Below are 12,676 nucleotides of genomic sequence, written 5' to 3' on the forward strand. Positions count from 1 at the left end.
TGGATTTTATTACTTCATTGTCTTTTCAAGACTGGGAAGTCAGTGACTGTCAGTATCTTAACCACCGGCCTATTTCTGAGTGTCTTTAATATAAATCAGTCACTATGTTTATTTAAGGAGAAGAGCGAGAAATATTATATGGAAGAATGGGTTTAAGAACAGAGCTACAAAGCTGACAAGGATTGCTCCAAATTAACCTGAGTGAGATAAGGGAAATCTGGATTGCTTTGTAGGCATCCTCTGTTAAAGGGATTTATTGTGCATATAAACTTCTGTTTAATAAAAGAGCTCACTTATTCATAAAACTGTCCTGCTCTTGTAAAGCTGATTAATCCTTACAGCACATCATGCGTGTACTGAACCATTAAAATTAATTGGGGGAGGGTGCATTTATATCAGTTGGGTATTGTATGAATTCCATAGACTAGTAATATTGATGGCAGTTCTAATATTTAAGGGAACAATGCCTTAAAAAATTATGTACTTGGTCAGACTAAATGAGACCCGTCCCATCCAGTTGTTATTTGCTCCACAAAGGGAAAGGATGGAATCCTCAAGCTCCCTCCCACCCATGGCTGTTATTGAGTAATAAAAAGTGAAAGATCCTGATCATCATCTAACATAATGTGTTTTCATTATTGCATTTTGAAGTCTTTTAGTGAGCTCCCACAGACTATCTGCTTCTGATCATGCTTCCATATTGTTATCTGATTCTAACCAGGTTTACTTAGAAGTAGGCCCTAAAATATTTAACTCAGACTTACTTTCACGAAAGAGCAAACACTGGGTAGATGTGATTCTACTCATGTACCATTCATTCTCTATAAAAGTGTGGGCCTAGAGCTTAGATATTTAATAGCAGCCATTTTTGCACTTTTTGCACTTTTAAAACATTTAATATAAACTACATCGAACAATTTGCCACATTACAGGGCAGAGATATGCCGTGCATACTAATGAACAACTAAGTACAAATGGTGACTCACTGCTTTCCCCCCAAAGTCAGCAAGATAGAAACACATGACTGACCATCAAGTGACTAAGATTTGAACGGATGGGAGAGAGTGAAGGTCCATTTAAGAATATATTAAGAAGAGATGCATTGCTGGTTTAGAATGCAATTCTGTACTGTCATGGAGTGGGTGGATGCAGAGGAGTGGTGGGAGGCAGCAGCCGGGAAACACCTTAGGGAACACCAAGGGGAGGAAGGCTCAGAGCCTGGGGATTGGTGGAAGGAGGTGTCAGCCGCAGGAGAGGTGACAGGGTTTAGAAGAAGAAGAAGAAGAGGAGGAGGAGTTTGGATTTGATATCTCGCCTTTCACTCCCCCTTCAGGAGTCTCAAAGCGGCTAACATTCTCCTTTCCCTTCCTCCCCCACAACAAACACTCTGTGAGGTGAGTGGGGCTGAGAGACTTCAGAGAAGTGTGACTAGCCCAAGGTCACCCAGCAGCTGCATGTGGAGGAGCGGAGACACGAACCCGGTTCCCCAGATTACGAGACTACCGCTCTTAACCACTACACCACACTGGCTCTCCAGTGTGAACATGAAGTGAACATGAAGAAGCTGTGGCAGAGTGCAGCTCAGACTTTGAGGCTGAAGCAGAGGCTGGGGGAGGCGGGTCAAGAGGCTGCTGAAGAATCCAGGGAGTCTCCGTCCCCTGGGTTCCAAGAATGCACAGAGAAATGAAAAGAACAGAAAACAGTTGTGAGCACAGTTTGACAATGTGTGGGGAAAACTCTGGAGGGGAGGAGCCTTAGAGAGCAGTGGGAAGGCGGGGACCTTCAGTCTTCACAACAGCTTCACTGGGGCCAGACCAAGGAAAATTAACTTCACTGGCCTCGGATGCTTTGTTTATGCTGCTGATCTACACCTGACTCAAGTCCTGACGTGTACACATTTGCATTGGAGTAAGTTTAATTGAATTCAGTTTGGACTTGTTTCCAAGTAGATATGCATAAGATTACACTGTTCAGATTGTTCTAGTTTTTTGAACATCACTTTATTCTGTTTTGCTCTAGGTTTTATAGTGGTTGCTTCTTCTGGTGGTTTAACATCATACATCACTGTGGGCGGCTAGGCTGTCACTAATTACAGTACTCTGATACTGCTTCTTGCTTTCCAGGATGGAGGATAGGGAAGTCGTGTCAGGCTGTGAACAGCGGCAGAGTATGTTCCCATGGTGCCTGGGACAGGTGAAGGAGGGCGAAGGAGCCTGACCAGCCAGAGAGCTTGGGGAAGGGCAGAATGAGAAATGTGCAACAGCTATGCACCCTTCAATCCCAGTATCGAAAGGTGCATGGTACAGATGGCAAACGGAGCTGCAGCTCGCTTCAGTGGTGAGAGCTGGCCTGGCGCAGTGGGCTCCATTTGCCCTCTGTGCCCCACCATGTAAACATTCCTCACAAAGCCACTCGGGGAGGGTGAGTGAGAATTACACAACAGACACACACCCTTCGATCCCAGCCTTGGCAAGGCTGGGGTCCTTCTCTTGCCACCCTCCCCAAGCAGCTTTGCGAGACTGGGATCTGATCAGATCCACCCTCACAAAAAAACCCAAGGCTGGCTTGGGGAAGGTGGCATGAGAAGCATGTCCCCCGCCCAAAATGCGTCTGGGGCAATCACTCCGGCTGCACCCCCCTAGCTACACTCCTGGCTGTCTACACACCATACCTTTAAAGCATATTCAAAGCATATGCCCACCAAGACTCATGGGAACTTTAGTTTGTTAAGGGTGCTGGGAATTGTGGCACTGAGGGCAACCATAGTTCTCAATATTATTCGGGGTGCATTTAAAGGCATGGTGTGTACACAGCCTCAGTGGGAAGAAACCTAATGCATCAAGGTAAAAGTCTGTTGTTGGTCTGCACTTTGGGGCCTTTGGCTGCGCCTGTGACTGGAAAGTTGTCTCTCAGAAGGTGCTGCTTGAGCTGAACATGGTGCCCTGCCCCTGCTCTGCAGGTTTTGCTTTGGACAAAGCCTTTGTTACTGGTGCTTGTAAGCATACAGGACAAAATGGGGATTGTATTGGTACACTGTCCATCTGGCTGCAGCTTCCCATGGCACCTTTGGCTCAGGGCTTCATGGCCTTCCTAAGTGCCATGTGGCTGTCCCAGTGAGTTTTAAGCACCTCAAATGTGGCAAGGTACACACTTTGACTGGAATGTTTTCTTTATTTGCCCTCAGGCAAGTGGATGGTGATCTGAGAGTGGAGTATATGTCAATGGTTCATTTGCCAAACGTCATCGTGTTTGTGTGTAAGTTGTACTTTTGAAATGAAAGTGTCTAGCCACATTCTCAGCAGTCTTATTTTGCAATATTTGAAATAATAGCTCTTTTAAGGCACTGGAGGGGGTGAGAGACCTGTGGGCATTCAGATATTCCTTGGACATAACTCCCATAATTCCTGACCACTTCTGGCTGATGATGATGGGAGCTGGAGTCCGGTAATATCACAGGCTCCCTACACCACAGAAAGCAAGCATGCTGCTTGTATTACTTCATCTGCAACAACACTGTGCGGCAGTGGTAGAGAACAGTTGTTGGGATCCACTTCCCATCAGTTCCAACCACCATAACCAGTAATCAGCAATCATGGGAGTTGTAATCCAATTCATAGGTTAGCCACTCTGGTATATACTGTACACAGTTTTTCTTTCATCTGCTTAACTAAGGTATGTTTGAAGGTGCTGTCTGGCATAAATTTGTGGGCAGTGCAAGTGTTCTAGGCATAAGATGAATCAGGCTTATTGTATAATCATTAAAACAAATTGGTGCAAGAAAACCTCCATATGGCCGGAGGGCTGCGCCTTTTTTGGAAATATTTGTTGCCAGGTAAAATGAGATGCCAGGCTTTAGGAAGGAGGCATGAGGGCTCTGACAGGGTCCTAGAGTCCTTCTGCCTCCTTCCCAAAGCCTAGTTAGCATTTCCCCAGCTTTGGGAAGGAGGAAGGAGGGCTCTTGGACCTGCCAGAGTCTCATGTCTCCTTCTCAAAGCCTGGTGCAGTAGGCTTTGCAAGGGCTGGTGTGTGTGTCAAATTTTAGCCTTGCCCGCCCTGCGATACAAAGCAGTGTGCAGCCCATGGGTTCCATGTCAAAGTACTATTGCAGCCCCACTTGGTATGAAAAGTGGGCCATCCTGACCTATACATTCATGATCATTTAAATAAATGAAGTTAATATCCTCCCATGTAGGTAAATCAAATGGAAAATTTCCATTGACTGAATTCAAGTCACTAGAAGCATATTATATTTGAAATGGAGTATCTCTTCCAATAAGCATTCCACAGCAAAAGGCATCCTAGCATTGCTTTTGAAACCCTTACCAGGGATAAGCTTTTAGTAGATTAGCTCTGATCTTCCTTTGAAGCAGATTTGAGGATGCTAATTGTGATGCATAATGCAACACTCTTTTAAATTGGCTCTGAATATGATCCAATGGCATTATTATCCAGAGAGACATCTCCCTAAATTGCACAAGGAAATGATTTGCTGTCCTGAGCACATAAGTGCACATTTTATTGATAACAACTGCTTTAAGTAAGCAGCTTTAAGTAGGGGTGCCAACTTGAATAAAAAAATGGGCAGGGCAGGTAAATCCTGCCCCGCATAATTAATCAGAATACTTGGTGGATACACACACCACTTGAATGGCAATACCGATCAGCTTTTATGGGGGAGGTAAAGGGAGTTCCTAGGAGTTGGCTCCCAATCTGCCTCCTTTCCCTTTTGCCTAAGGTTTAGAGCAGGCATCCCCGAACTCGGCCCTCCAGATGTTTTGTGACTACAACTCCCATCATCCCTAGCTAACAGGACCAGTGGTCAGGGATGATGGGAGTTGTAGTCCCAAAACATCTGGAGGTCCGAGTTTGGGGCTGCCTGGTTTAGAGTTAGGGTTAGCTTCTAACCATAGTGAATTATTTTCGCATGTCACTCCAATTCCAGTGATTTGGGGGAGGGATTAAAAACCATGTGTGCCTTTCACAAGGATCTATTTCGTTATGGATGTCAATGGAGAAACTTCTCTCGTAGGGAAAAGCTGTTTCCCCAAAAATTGATAGTGGGGAATATAAGTCCACACCCATCTACAGCTCTTGAGGTGACAGGGTAATTGTTGGGGGTGATCTTTCTCCCACCTCAGCCTTTCGTGGGAATCCATGTTCTTTTCTTCTGCACTGCCCCACATGCCTATTGTATCAACCACAAAATGGTAAAATCTACCTTTGTAGGAGAACCCGGCTGCTACCATTCTGAAATGTGGTAGGCTTTACCTTTTCTGAACTAATCCCTTTCTGAATTGATTGTGCTACAGGCAAAGATGGATGGCTCTGCCATTTTGGTTCTCTCCTTTTTCCAACCTTAAAATTCAGTTGTCCACATTTCTGCAACAATTTCTCATGAAATTCACATGAAAATTCATCAACATGTTACTACTGTGAATTTCTCGATATATTTTCAATGCAATTTTGCCTAATAAACATATTTTTACAAAACATTCTCCCTAATATGAGAGAATGCATTTTGCACGTTATTTTCACGGAAATATGCCTTTTTATGTACCCTCACAGAAATATATTCATTTTTGTAACACATTACGGTGGCTGGACAACTGCATTACAAGTTTCAAAGGATGGCTGTGGTTTGGTTTATATATTGTTCTGGAAAGTGCAAATTTGATATGCACACCTTAAAATATGAAGTGAACTGAACTTCTCCCACACCCCTAGCTATGAGAACACACATGTCAAAAGCCTTCGTTTGTTTTCAGCTTACTTTTCCTAACCCATACAATCAGCAATTTTTTAAAAAAGGAATAAATTAATTTTGATCAAACACAATACAGCGCATTCCAGTTCTTCTGAAACTATACAAAAAGAGGAGAGGAAAAAACACTTTCAAAACCAAGAAAAAACAAGGAGGAAACAAACAGTAACTGATCCAATGATGGAATAATGGGGCACCTTTGAGAAGCATTAGTGGGTGTATAAAATGAGGTTAGGGGCCACATGCAGCTCCTCAGCTGATTGTTCACTAATGCTTTATAGCAGGTGTGGGGAACCTTTTTTGCACTAGATGTTGCTGAACTACAACTCTAATCAACCGGCCGGCATGGCCAATGGCCAGGGATGATGGGAGTTGTAGTTTGGCAACATGTAGAGGTTCAAAGTTTCCTAAAATCTACATTATAGGATAGGATACTCTAGGAACCAATGCCAGTCCTGCTGATTAGCAAGGTGAAGTGATCTGGTTTAGATGGGGCGCACAGAGAAAAGTAGAAACTGGTGTTTAAAAAATTCAGCAACACATTTAAATGGATTAGCTCTAGGGAAAATGCTGGTGGAGACATCTGAGCTCTGCTTTAGGCAGCAAAATACCTTGGGACAGTGCAGCACTACCAGGGACTTCAATGGACAGTCAAACCTGGAGCAAAACTCTATGCAAGAATGTTTCCAACATTCTAAGGCTGATTAACCAGGCAGACCAGCCTTTGCCTACCAGATGTCCTCCAGAAGCTCTGGACTACAACTTCCATCATCCTGGACCATACTGACTGGTGCTGATGAGAGCTGCAGTCCAGAATTTCTGAAGGGCACTAGATTGGCAAAGGCTGAGGTAATCCAAGTGGCTTCCCAACAGCAACAACAAAAGCAAGTCTGACAAGCAGTGCTAGCCTAGAGACTTTCTCCCAAAATACATGAACATCTGATCCCAAACCCACCAGTGTTTCTAGGAAGCTTCCTAAATACCGTATTTTTCGCACCATAGGACGCACCGGACAACAGGACACATTTTGTTTTAGAGGGGGGAGAACAAGAAAAAAAAAATCTCCCCCTCTCTGCCCAGCGCCCCTTCAGTGAAGCGGCAGGAGGCACTGCACAGAGAGGGGGAGAACTTTCCCGCTCTAAAACAAGGTGCCGTTTAAGGTGCGTTCAGGCGGCTACCTTGGAAGCCTGGAGAGCGAGAGGGGTCGGTGTGCACTGACCCCTCTCGCTCTCCAGGCTTCAGGTTCCTTTCGACCTGCTCTTTGGGGCTGGCGGGGGGAAGCCCACCACCAGCCCCAAAGAGCAGGTCAGGGAGCAGCGGAAAGGCGCAGCGGAGAGGCTCCTGCCATAGCCGTGCGTCACCTCTCCAGCCGGGAGAGGGTCACGGGGGGCTGCTTTAGCCCCGCGCGCGCTCTCCCGGCTGGAGAGGTGACGCGGGGCTGTAGAGGCTCCTGCCATAGCCACGCGTCACCTCTCCAGCCGGGAGAGGGTCGCGGGGCTATGGCTGCTTTAGCCCTGCGCGCGCTCTCCCGGCTGGAGAGGTGACGCGGGGCTGTAGAGGCTCCTGCCATAGCCGCGCGTCACCTCTCCAGCCGGGAGAGTGTCGCGGGGCTATGGCGTCTTTGCTCCATAGGACGCACACACATTTCCCCTTCATTTTTGAAGGGGAAAAAGTGCGTCCTATAGAGCGAAAAATACAGTAGTCTGAGCAACCTACCAGGCTACCGTTGGTCTGCAAGCAACAGGCACAGATGAGGATTAAAAGAACATCAAGAAAGTTAATCTGGTAATTGCTTCCCCCAGAAGGCTAGCAGCAACATTGTGTTGTTTTTCATTACTACTGCTGGACTTTGCAAAGGTTTCTGGGCACTGTAGTTTACAAAGGGCTGCTAGGAATTGTAACTCTATGAGGGGAACTGCAGTGCCCAGAATTCACTAAGGGAAAGAATGTGAATGTACTGTATAGTGTGTACACAGCTTGTATTAAAAGGAATGTTTTCAAAGGATTCCAAAGAATGCATTAAAATATTATACTTAAAAACAAAATATGTAGCAAGAAATTAATAAGCCACTACACTGAAAGCGTGGGAATTAATCAGTATTCCTTACCTGTTCCTGAGAATGAATTCAGGGAGTAGAAGATGAAGGTAAAATAAGTAACTCAAAACCACAGGTTGAAATCCTGAGAAAATATCAAAAGTAGCATATTAGCTAAGCAGCCACCAGCAGCATCTTGATGGAGTGGTGGGATAGGTTTTCCTGCTCATTCCTTTCACCCACAGAAAATTAGTTCCACTCGCCTTGTTTCAGCTACTATGTGCTGCAGAACTTAAATTTTCTCACGACTCATTTTGTTGGGGGACGGAACAGCACTGAGAAATGCAAGAAGTCAGGGTGTGCTTAAGCCTCAGGCTTCACAGCAAAGCCCTGTCTGTGCAGGTATTCTCCTCCTTCAACCTCAGAGATCCACCCACCCAGTGTCTTTTATCAGCACTGAAATACAGGAAGGTCCCAACCAATATCACAGTTCACTTAATATTTATAAGACAGATTCTACACATGCTTATTCAGAAGTAAGCACCACTGTGTTTAATGCAGGGCCAACCCATCATGAGGCTAGATGAGGCAGTCACCATCTCAGGCAACAGGCTGGGGTCAGCTGGGAGGGGCAGCAGATCCAGGCCTTGAGGAGCATGCCGTTCACTGCCTCCTGTGCCCCACCACAGCCTCCTCTTCCTCCATTCACCCCCCCCCCCGCCACGGCCTGCTCCCCTCCAGCTTCCTTTTTTATCCCCTGCATGCTGGAGCTTTCCTGGGTTGCCTTGTTCCAAACCCTCCAAGGGTCCTGATTTCCCAAGGACAGTCCTAGATTTATAGAAGCCCTCCCAGTTCCTGATTTGATCCCAGAATGTCCCGCTTTTCCTTAGGATGTCCCTATTTTCATCGGAGAAATGTTGGCAGGTATGGAGCCATGCGACCCCTGAGCCAAGGAAATAAGTAACTATACAACCTTTAGAAGATATCTGAAGGCAGCCCTCTATAGGGAATAAAAAAAATAAAAAAAATATATATGTTGGAAGCTGCCCAGAGAGGCTGGGGCAACCCAGTCAGATGGGCAGGGTATAAATAAAAACAGTTATTATTATTACTATTATTACTATTGAATAGGATGTCCCTATTTTCATTGGAGAAATGTTGGGGGGTATACATTTGCCATAGGTTTCTGTTTTGCCTCAAACATTAAATCAGCCTGGTTTAATGGGACTTAGCTCTCTTCTAAGTACAGATATGCAGCATTAAACTAAGAAGGGTTTTCCAGATGTAAGGCCCAGTGAGTTCAGTGGAATGTACTAAGCAGGTTAGAACTATATACTGTACTGTATGTGATTTTCTGAAGTTTAAAATGGTCTTTGCCACTGTATCTAAACACATCAAAATTCAGGAAGCACACAGTAGCTTGCTACTTAATTGTTACTATACTTCAAATATTTCCTCTGAGCAAACACTTTCCTTTTCTCTATTAGATAATGCTATAAAGCAGAAACTGATACTAACTGATAACAAAGGAAAAGAGAGCTAACATAAGATTTGGGTACATTTTAGACATCTCTGCTGCAGAGTGTCCAGTATGTGGTATGACATTCTTTCAGACATAGAATTGCTCTAGTTAAAAAGTTCTTCTTTGTCTCATAAGCATTCTCCAAAACAAGGAGAAACTTGTTCCTCATGTTTTGCAAAATAAAGTAAATCGTTAATCAGGTTCCCACATACCAATCAGCATCTAGAATGATATACCAAAAGGATACCAATTGTACATTTTAGGAGAACAGTAAAAAGATTCTGCTGCATGTTTCAGTTCTAAAAATTATTTTTTTATTTGCATATCCCAGGATAAAAAGGACAATGCTTAGAAAATTAAATTAAATTACAAGCTCATAGGGTGCACATTTACCCAAAGGTAAGTCAAACTGTGTTCAGTGGAATGTACTGTTTCTGGAGCATGAATAGCATTGCAGTGTTTCCAAAACATTGCCCTAGCTATCCAGTCACTAGAGACTGATGCTCACTGTCAACTCCAGGTTTCAGAGGGCACTTTAGCAAGACATTCTCCATGGGCCCCTCCCTTGGTGAGTCTACCACTTTGTTGTAGCAGATCCAGGGGGCTCTTGTTAAAGGGCCCCTTGCTGGGCTGTGAATCCTCAGCAGGTGCCTGACCTTGCTGACCCTTGATGCCAGCCCTGTTGACGCTGTACCTTTAAGTTGTCCAGTGAAGCATGAGACACGCAACCAGCCTCATCTTCCATCTCCTGTTCTTTAGTACACTCAACTTAAACTCGACTGCTTCAAGTCCAGACCGCGTGCTCAGAAATATTTTTTTCTGTATTTTGTAACGCAATAATTTTCTACCTGTGTTCTTGCTGCTGCATGGAATGACGCATGAATCTGATCTTTGGAGTTGTTAAGTAAAGTATTTAAACTTATTAGCAGTGTGTTCTGTTCATTGAGAGAGGGGTAGGGAGGAGAAGCAAAAGGTCTAACAGCCTATATTCCTCATGCTTCACTGCGCTGCGTGATTTTTTGGTTTTAAACTCTGCTGAGGGCTCTCTCCTGTTGAAGGGTGTGTTTAGCCTACACTTTGGATCTAGGAATCCAGCCTGCGTATAATCTATCAAGGCAATGTGGGTAGGTAGTGATCCCCCTCCTGTTTCTACCAAAGTGAATGGAAGAAATTTTCCTTAGACCAGCATTATGGGCTGTGTAAATTCTGCCATTGTTGAGGGCACATTCAAGACACTCAAGGTCTGCTCCTCCCTGTCCTGCCAATGTCTCCACACTGTTTGGCTGCTACACTGGAGCTTTGTCAACATAGCGGCGTTGCACTGGTGTATCTGCACAGTTGTGTCAGCATACCTCGTATAGCAGTAGCATCAAAGGGCTTTTGCCATGGAAGCCACTTAGCCAAGTGACTGAAGCTTAGGATCCTTCCCCATACAGTATTTGCTAAAGTGCCACAAAACTCTTGTGTATTTGGAAAATGACAAAAGTAGTATGAGCTACACAGAGGTCTTGTAGCTTGACAGCTGACGCCTTTTAATTATTCCAGATGACCTCATGGAAATAACAACTTCAGAACTTTTTCAGATGGGTGGGGTATAAATAACAAAGTATTATTATCACCATCGTCATTGGTAGCCGCCTCACTGGAGAACGACAACCATTTCTCTAGATTGCTTTACCCTAAACACACACAAAAATCTACTGGATTACACCAAAGCCTTAGTAGCCTGGAATCCCATTTCCCACAGTGGAGAGCCAGATGTTTATGGGATGCCCCACCATCAAGCGATGAGGGCAACAACAGCTGTCTCCTAGTGTTCTTTCTGTTATTTAATTATTATGATTAAGTTTGATTACCTGGCCTTCAGCAGCAGTTCCCAGGGCAGGCTGCAACAATTTAATTTTTTTCAAAATAAAAAAAAACAGTTAAGTAACAGTAGGGTGGATCCCGAAAAAAAACGGTGTCAAAGGTCAGGGAAAGGAGGCGCGTCTTCAGTATTCTCCGAAAGCGGGTCAACGGAAAGGGGCCTCTGATCTTGGAGGCAGCCTAGAGCCATCTTTGCCTCGTTCCCTATCGATAACCTCACCCTCCGTGAATCTGATACCACATCTTACGGCAGCGGAGTCGCTTGGGGCCTAGATTCACTCTAAGCGTCACCAGCGGCGTTTGTGACGACCCTGCTGCGCCCCAAAGGAGTCGCCTCACTGTCCACTGAAACGGCCGCTCTGAGGGGATACAATTCTAGAACCAGCCCTTTCTCTTTAAACTTCTACTGTAAAAGCACCGTTATTTCTCGTTCTGCTGTGTAGAACTTGCTGCTGAACAGGAAGGCGACCCCCACCGCTGCCCATTGCCGACACATAGCGGAGGACTACAACTCCCATCATGCCGTTCGACGTCCCCTTTGTGATGTTTTCGCTGCCCCTTCTCGGGGGAAAGAGAAGCGCGACGGTGGGGAGGGGGAGCGGGAGAGCGCGAGCGAAGGAAGCCGGAGCTGAGCTCTCGCGAGAGCAGGCGCCAGCAAACGGGGAAAGGGTGGTGTCTCGCGTACAAGTTTGGGGTCTGACTGGGCCGCGGCGGCACACGGCCAAGGAACCGAAAGTGAACGGTGCGCTCGCTCGCGTGCACGTCAGTTCGAAGCCGCTCCCTGACGCGTCGGTGAGCGGCTGAGTAAACCCCCTTATGGCGGCTCCTGCGCCTGAGGGGAAGGCGGTGGCGGCGGCCTCGAGCGACCTCTCTCCGCGAGAGGAAGGGGAGCTGGAGGACGGGGAAATCAGCGACGACGACAACAACGACAGCGGGCCTCCGGAGCCCAGCAGTAGAGATGGCGGCGGAGGCACCACCACCACCAAGGGCCCTTACGCCAGGCGTAGGCCGCCTCCCGACCTGCGGAACAGCCTCCTCCTCTCCTCGTCTCGCCGCTTCTCCCACTTGCGCCACCAGCCGCCCCCTGAGCTCGGGCACCTCCATGGCCGAGGAGGCGGCGGCTACCGACTCAAGGAACCTTTCCGGCCGCACCCGCAGCAGCCGCCGCCTCCGTCGTCTTCGTGCTCGCGGCTGCCGCCCGGCTCGCACCAGGACTCCGGCCCCAGGCTCTCGTTCTGGGAGCGCAGCCACAACGCCCTGGACCGCTTCCGCTTTCGAGGAAGGCCTTTTCGGGGCGGGGGCCGATGGGGCAGGAGCCGAGGAGGAAACCCCCCGGGAAGACCCCCCGGGGGAGGTGGGGGAGGGGGCGGCGGCGGGTACGGCGGGAACCAGGGCTGGAGGGAACCCTCTCCTCGGAAATGTATCCTTGCCATTAAGAAAAGGCAACTTGGCCTTTCTCTGCTGCGTCTCGCAGGAAGTGGGGTGGGGTGG

At 46.8% G+C, this 12,676-nt stretch overlaps 2 protein-coding genes across 6 annotated transcripts in view; one reads left to right on the forward strand and one right to left on the reverse strand.

The window, feature by feature from the left end:
* Window positions 1–11,314, reverse strand: part of TMEM19 (transmembrane protein 19) — a 32,138-nt gene extending 20,824 nt beyond the window's left edge. Inside the window, exons 1-2 of the mRNA XM_083463729.1 lie at window positions 11,176–11,314; window positions 7,870–7,942 (exon numbers count right to left, since the gene is read on the reverse strand). The gene's annotated coding sequence lies outside the window, so the exon portion shown is untranslated. The remainder of the gene's footprint in view (window positions 1–7,869; window positions 7,943–11,175) is intronic.
* A 687-nt stretch (window positions 11,315–12,001) lies between these two features.
* Window positions 12,002–12,676, forward strand: part of ZFC3H1 (zinc finger C3H1-type containing) — a gene marked incomplete at its 5' end in the record, with an annotated part of 38,596 nt that continues 37,921 nt past the window's right edge. For all 5 annotated transcript variants that reach the window (XR_014516572.1, XR_014516573.1, XR_014516574.1 and 2 more), the window contains one exon: window positions 12,002–12,605. Coding sequence is in view for 2 of the 5 variants with exons in the window: in XM_083463221.1 (XP_083319347.1) it covers window positions 12,002–12,605 (604 nt within the window). The remainder of the gene's footprint in view (window positions 12,606–12,676) is intronic.

The sequence above is a fragment of the Podarcis liolepis genome, assembly GCF_965112155.1.
Source record: "Podarcis liolepis genome assembly, chromosome: 10".
Lineage (NCBI taxonomy): Eukaryota > Metazoa > Chordata > Lepidosauria > Squamata > Lacertidae > Podarcis > Podarcis liolepis.